The 6,388-nt window shown below is 36.6% G+C and overlaps 1 protein-coding gene across 1 annotated transcript; it reads left to right on the top strand.

Annotated features, from left to right (window-relative positions):
• Positions 1-6,107, top strand: LOC110697992. Its single transcript, XM_021875391.1, has 4 exons — positions 1-2,468; positions 3,520-3,785; positions 4,653-4,873; positions 4,965-6,107. The coding sequence occupies exons 1-4, from the start codon at positions 1,763-1,765 to the stop codon at positions 5,749-5,751; spliced, it is 1,980 nt and encodes a 659-aa protein (XP_021731083.1). The 5' UTR covers positions 1-1,762; the 3' UTR covers positions 5,752-6,107.
• Positions 6,108-6,388: the final 281 nt, after the last annotated feature.

Genomic DNA, 6,388 nt, shown 5'->3' with positions numbered 1-6,388 from the left:
TTTAGTAATAAGTGTTAAAATATGTACCATTGTTACAAGTTAATAAGTACATATATGCTCTTATTTTTATTATTTGCATCAATACAAAACACCCATGTAGTGTTAAATGATCATCTACTTTAATTATTACAGCATTATTACCAATTAACAAATGAAAAAAAAAAAAAAATCAATACATTGTCCGAAAACAAGATTCTCAAATTTATATTACACGTTAATGACGTCATACATCATAACCGCCTTTTCTACACGCTCCCGGCTAAACCCTATTACAAAAAGGCGGCAAACAAACGAACCCCCAATTTGTTATAAACAACCATAAATTCCAGCCACCAAAATAAAAAATCAACATAAAAAATTCTGTAATAATCCCACAAAATTATTAGGATAATTTGAATTTTAGTACCTCAAATATGGGGGTAATTGAATTTTAGTACCCATCTAAAATTTTATTTTAAATTAGTACCTCAAAAATGACTAAACTATAAATATCAGTACCTCCGTCCATGTTCCGTTAAGTTTCCGTTAGTGGGGCCCTTTATCTAATTATTTAATAATTTAATTTATTAAAAAAAAAACATTTTATACAAAAAAAAAAAAACTAAAAAAATAATTAAAAAAAAAAATCAGCCACACCGGCGCTGGCCACCCCTTCCCCGAAACCCTAGCGCAACCACCACCATCTTCCCTCCCTTTCTCGTTCCTGGCCGCGGCACCCCACCCCCTCCCTTTCCCTTTCCCTCCCTGTTTTCCCCTTCCCCTTCCTTGTTCCTGGCCGCGGCGATGTGGTGGATTTCAGATAAGGTGGGTTTTGAATTTGGGGTTTTAGGGTTCGTCGGTTGTGGGTTTTAGGGGTTTCTGGGTTCGTCGGTTGTGCGGTGGTGGGTTTTAGGGGTTTCTGGGTTCGTCGGTTGTGGGGTGGTGGGTTTCTGGGTTCGTCGGTGGTGGGGTTGTGGGTTTCGGGGGTTCGTGGGTGGTGGGGTGTGGTGGGTTTCTGGTTTCGGGTGTTCGTGGGTGGTGGGTTTATGGCACCCCTGGGCTTCCTGCCTGGCCGCGGCGGCAGCTGCTGTGGCTGGGCTTCCTGCCTGGCCGCGGCGGCAGCTGCTGTGGTTGGGCTTTGCTCCAGGGAAGGGGAAAACAGGGAGGGAAAGGGAAGGGGTGGCCGGCGCCGGTGCCAGGGGAATTCGGCCACCAACAGCCGGAAGCCGGCGCCGGCGCCGGCGCTGGTATCAGTGGCTGTTTTTATTTTTTATTTTTATTTTTAAAGTTTTTTTTTTATAAAATGTTTTTTCTTGTTTTTTTTTTAATTAATTAAATTATTAAATAATTAGATAATGGGTCCCACTAACGGAAAACTTAACGGAACTAGACGGAGGTACTGAAACCTATAGTTTTGTCATTTTGGAAGTACTAATTTAAAATAAAATTTTAGATGGGTACTAAAATTCAATTACCCCATATTCGAGGTACTAAAATTCAAATTTTCTAAATTATTACAAACATTGAATTTCATTACATTTTCCCTAAAAATACTGTATTCCTTTTTCTAAATCCGTTTTTTTTTTCTTCCAATTTTTACATCACATCATCAAATCAGTTCAGACCCCACCATAATTTTTTCTGGGTACTCCAAATTTCGTCGGGATTATAACATTCTCTCTCATAATTCCACTTTTTGTACTGAAATCCACCATTACCCAATTACCCACCTCTCAAATTCAGCACCCAAATCACCATTGTTGAACTAAGAGAGAGAAAATCAATGGGTTGTTCATATTCATCGCCATTATCGAAGAAGAGACTGAAGTACAGGTACTTAACTCCAGGTGTCGGTGTAGGTGGTTGTAAGGGTGTCGGAGGAGGTAAAGACGACATCGTTTCGCTTTGTAGAGAGAGAAAACGACTCGTTAAGAAGGTGGTGAAGCAACGCCACGCTTTCGCCGACGCACATTGTAAGTATTTTGAGTCCCTCTCTGCTGTTGCGGCTTCTGTTGCTGTGTTTGTTTCTCAGTATTCTTCTTCGACTTCGAAGTTGTTCATTGCGTTTGGTTCGTCTGATTCTACTGCGATTCCTCAATCTAATTCCATTTCCCGAATTCCGGGTAGTTCGGGGGAGAATGGAATTGAAGAAGAGGAGAGAGAAAATGGGGTTTGTGAGTTTTTTTATGGTGCTGTTGAAGAGGAATGTAAGTGGGATTTCTTTAATGTGGTTGATGAGAAGAAAAAGGTTGAAGAGAAGAGGCAAATTAAGGAGGAATTGAAAGAGGTAAAACAGGGGAATGAGAATGGAAGGGAAATTAAGGAGGATTTGAAAAAGGGAAAACAGGGGAATGAGAAAGGGAACGGAAGGGAATTGTTGGAAGCGTTGAAAAATTTGGAGGAATATTTTCTAAGAGCATTTGATTCTGGGAAGGAGGTTTCAAAGATGTTGGAAGTTACTACGATTTCTTCATACCCTGATATCAAAGGTATTATTTCATTACTTTTTTAATTTTTTAATCTGGATTAGTTAACAAATTTATGAGAAATAATCACGGGTCGATTGATGTAATTACAACGAATCTTAGTTGATCCTTAGGGCTGCTACTCTTTTTTTTTTTTTTTTTTTTTTTGTTAGTTCTATTGATTTGTAGTAATTTTGTTGACTTTTGATTGTCACCCTTTTTAGAAATTTTAATGAATATGCCTTGATCACATAATATTCTAATTTCATGTTATGAGCATATGTTGCTTCTATTATAATAATGTGGATTGTTACATGTATTTGTTAAGGGCTACTATTTGTCTATTTGAATTTTGATGCAATAATTAACAATTCTGTAATCTGCTTATTTGCATGCATTATCTCACAATGTACTAATTTTGTAAGGTTTTGGATTGATAACTTTCTGTATGTGCTTTCATTTCGCTCAATAGATTTGGATTTGAATCTTGTTTGTTATGAATGTCTTTGTGTTGACGGGTGGCTACTGTTACATGTATCAGACTTTTTCAAACCCTGTGGAACGAGGAGAGGCGTGCTCGTATGTGTAGTACATGGAAACCGAACCTTATGTAGTTATTTTTCATGATTAGTTTCCATGTGAGATGTGAGGTGAGAATTGAGAGATTATGTATGTCATAATCTATCTAGGCTTCCGTCTTCAGGGGAAGTTTACTTGCTTGATGTTGTAAATTTTCATGAACAATGTATATCTCTTACAGGAATTCCGAAAACTTATGCAATAAAAAGCTTATTACCCTTTCCATGGTTGGGAATTCCTGGCTCGGTTATTCTTGTAGGTTTTGGTAACTAATCTTTGTGGTTTGTGATCTAGTTTTTATATTAAATTCACGCTGAAATATAATTCAAGTATAAGGTTCTCTTAGCTGTTACTGTTACCAACAATGAGAGTGGAGTATTGAAATAGATGTAGGATCCTCATGCATAGGGTCAAATGGATTTTGGTTTTAATGTATTTTTGAAAATATAACAAATGGCACTCATACTCTTTTTTGACTCCTTCAATTTGGGTGCAGAAAATGCAAGTAGGAAAAGATCTATCTCATCTAGATCTTCCTCTTGTAAGAGTTTTCTTTCGTCTAGCTCAAGGAGTACTTCATCAACTTGGGCGGAGAGTGGAGGTGATCGTAAGAGCTTACTATCATGTAGTTCAGATATTTCTTTGACAGTGAAGGAAAACAGAAATGATCTTGATGGTCGCTGTGGAATGGTATCTGGTAGTCACTCTTTTACCCTAGGAAGGTTGTATGCTTGGGAGAAGAAGCTCTATCACGAAGTTAAGGTAAACTTTTAATTTCTCCTATGTTTTCAATCATTTAAGCAGCTTATGGTCTTTTGCTTTAGCTCTAAACAGCCTCCTAGTTTTGATAAATGTTTTTTTTTTTTTTTTTTTTAAGGTTAATTTTTAAATTACCACCCTCAAATGTAACTATTTTTAAACTAACCACCCGTTTAATTTTTTATTTTAAATTATCACCCCTTAAATTAAATAAATACTCAGATTACCACCCATTTCAAAAATCCGGTGGATTTTTCGTCTATAAGCCCAACCTAACACTTATTTTGACCCTTTTGACTGTTTTTTTCCTCGATTTTTTTTCTTTTTAAAAATGCTCTCTATACTTTAATTCACATTGCCTTCACCAAATTCTACCAAATTTCAAAGAGAAAAATGTGAATTGAAGTTAAGAGAGCGTTTTTAAAGATAAAAATCGGGGAAAAAATTAGTCAAAAAGGTTAAAAAAAGCGTTAAGTGGGGCACACAAACGGAAAATTCACCGGATTTTCGAAATGGGTGGTAATATGAGAATTTATTTAATTTAAGGGGTGGTAATTTAAAATAAAAAATTAAACGGGTGGTTATTTCAAAAATGGTTACATTTTCGGGTGGTAATTTAAAAATTTTCCTTTTTTTAATTTTTATTTTTAATCTTTGTTTATTCACCATATTGCCATTCTGAAATCTGCTGAATTCTTACTAATTAGATTTCTCTGGCTTAAGAATTTCTAGCCCATTTATTAAGTTATTGATCAGGAGAATATTAATCTGCTGTACTTGAACATCTGTGTTTGACTTTGTTACTAAACATGACATATTCCTGTCCATTGTTTTGTTTGTTAAATGTTTTTTGAATAATCTGATTGTCAGGCTGGGCTACAAACTCAGAAAATATACAAGAAAAAATGCTCACAATTGCAGCAGAAGGATGTCGAAGGAGATGACTTGTGCCCATCTAAAGCCTCGTCTGAAGTTACTGGTCTTTACCATCTGATGTTGGTTGCTCTGCAACGTGCTGAGTCAATCTCTAATCAAATCGAGAAAGTTAGAGATGAAGAGCTCCACCCTCAACTTTTTGAACTTCTACATGGGTAAGAAACAAGGGAACTTATGAGATATTACATGAGCCAGATCTTTGTTCCAATTGTAGCATTTAACCTTTTTCCCTTGTGTTTTGTGCAGTCTAACAAGAACTTGGAAGTCAATGTCAGAAACCCATGATCTTCAGAGAAAGATTATGCGAGAAATCAACTCATTTAGCTGTCCAGAACACAGAAAATTCAGCATTGACTCTCACTGTCTAGCTGCTCATCAACTAGAAGCTGCAATTCAGGATTGGCAATCTAGCTTCTCAGACTATGTCTCTACACAGAAAGCCTATGTAAAATCTCTTCTTGGTTGGCTGTCAAAGTTCATTGATGCAGAATCCGAATATCACTATGCTAGCAGATTTTCACTCCCACCAATGAGATTCAATGGGCCACCTTTGATAGTAACTTGTAAGAGCTGGTCAACTTCTTTGGAAAGGTTGCCAGATAAGTCAGTGAAACATGCCATGAAAAGCTTGGGGAAGGATTTGCAAGCATTGTGGGTTCAGCAGGGATTGGAGCAGCAACAGAAACGGAAGGTTGATGGACTTGATAAAGAATTGAATAGGAAGATTCGTACTTTAGGAAAAACTGAGGATAAAGCACTTGTAGCTAAATACACAGCATTCCACAAAGTGGAGGAGCAAACTGAGTCTCTTGGTGAGAAGGAGCAGCTCGAAATGTTTAAACAAAAAGTCGAAACAGAGAAAGAAAGATATCACAGCAGCATGCAGGAGACAAAACGGATAACAATGAATAGTCTTCAGATGGGTTTTTCCTCAGTTTTTGAGTCACTGGCTGATTTTTCAAGAGCTTCTGCCAAAGTTTATGCTAATCTTGTTACATATTCTCATAACGCTAATGGTTTGAAACGGGCATAGACTTGCAGATAAGTCCATTTTCGTAACAATCTGCTATAACTGTCAGATACTTACAGTATAGTTGTCACTTGAGTTCTTTATTTGAGATAGTTTGGTGGATAGATAATAACATATGCTGGGAGTTACGTGAGTATTTTCTCTCAAGAAATGAAAGCAAGTAAATAGCAGATCTTAGTATTTTAGTCTTTGTCATAGGAAGTACATGCGAGATTTTGTTTGAATATTAATATTATCCGAAATGGGTAATAAATTGAGTATTAATGTTTTTAAGTGGAATTTTACGCTGCTCCTGGTTCCTGAGGAGATGCTTTGGTACTCCTCTGTTCAATCCATACTTGTATGTAAACTGTGTTAAAATGCCGGTCGATGCGTGATTTGCATTAATGTGGCTAGTTAAAATCACTCTTGCTTCTTTCACTTTTGCAGTTTGCTTGCTAGTATAACCCCAACAGTAGCATTATTTTATATTTGATCATACAACATCAAATGATTCAAGTGAAACTAATATATGATATCTCAAAATAATGGGAAAATGAAGTGATCTGAAGAGCACATCATGTCATCATACCCTTTGCTTGATTCTTTGTCAGTTTACGTATGTCAGATAATAGATTGGAACATTCAGTTTTGTCAACTC

This window comes from Chenopodium quinoa, unplaced genomic scaffold, assembly GCF_001683475.1.
Source record: "Chenopodium quinoa cultivar QQ74 unplaced genomic scaffold, ASM168347v1, whole genome shotgun sequence".
NCBI classification, from domain to species: Eukaryota; Viridiplantae; Streptophyta; class Magnoliopsida; order Caryophyllales; family Amaranthaceae; genus Chenopodium; species Chenopodium quinoa.
The sequence above is the reverse complement of the archived record's forward strand: the minus strand, read 5'-3'. Positions and strand labels throughout refer to the sequence as shown.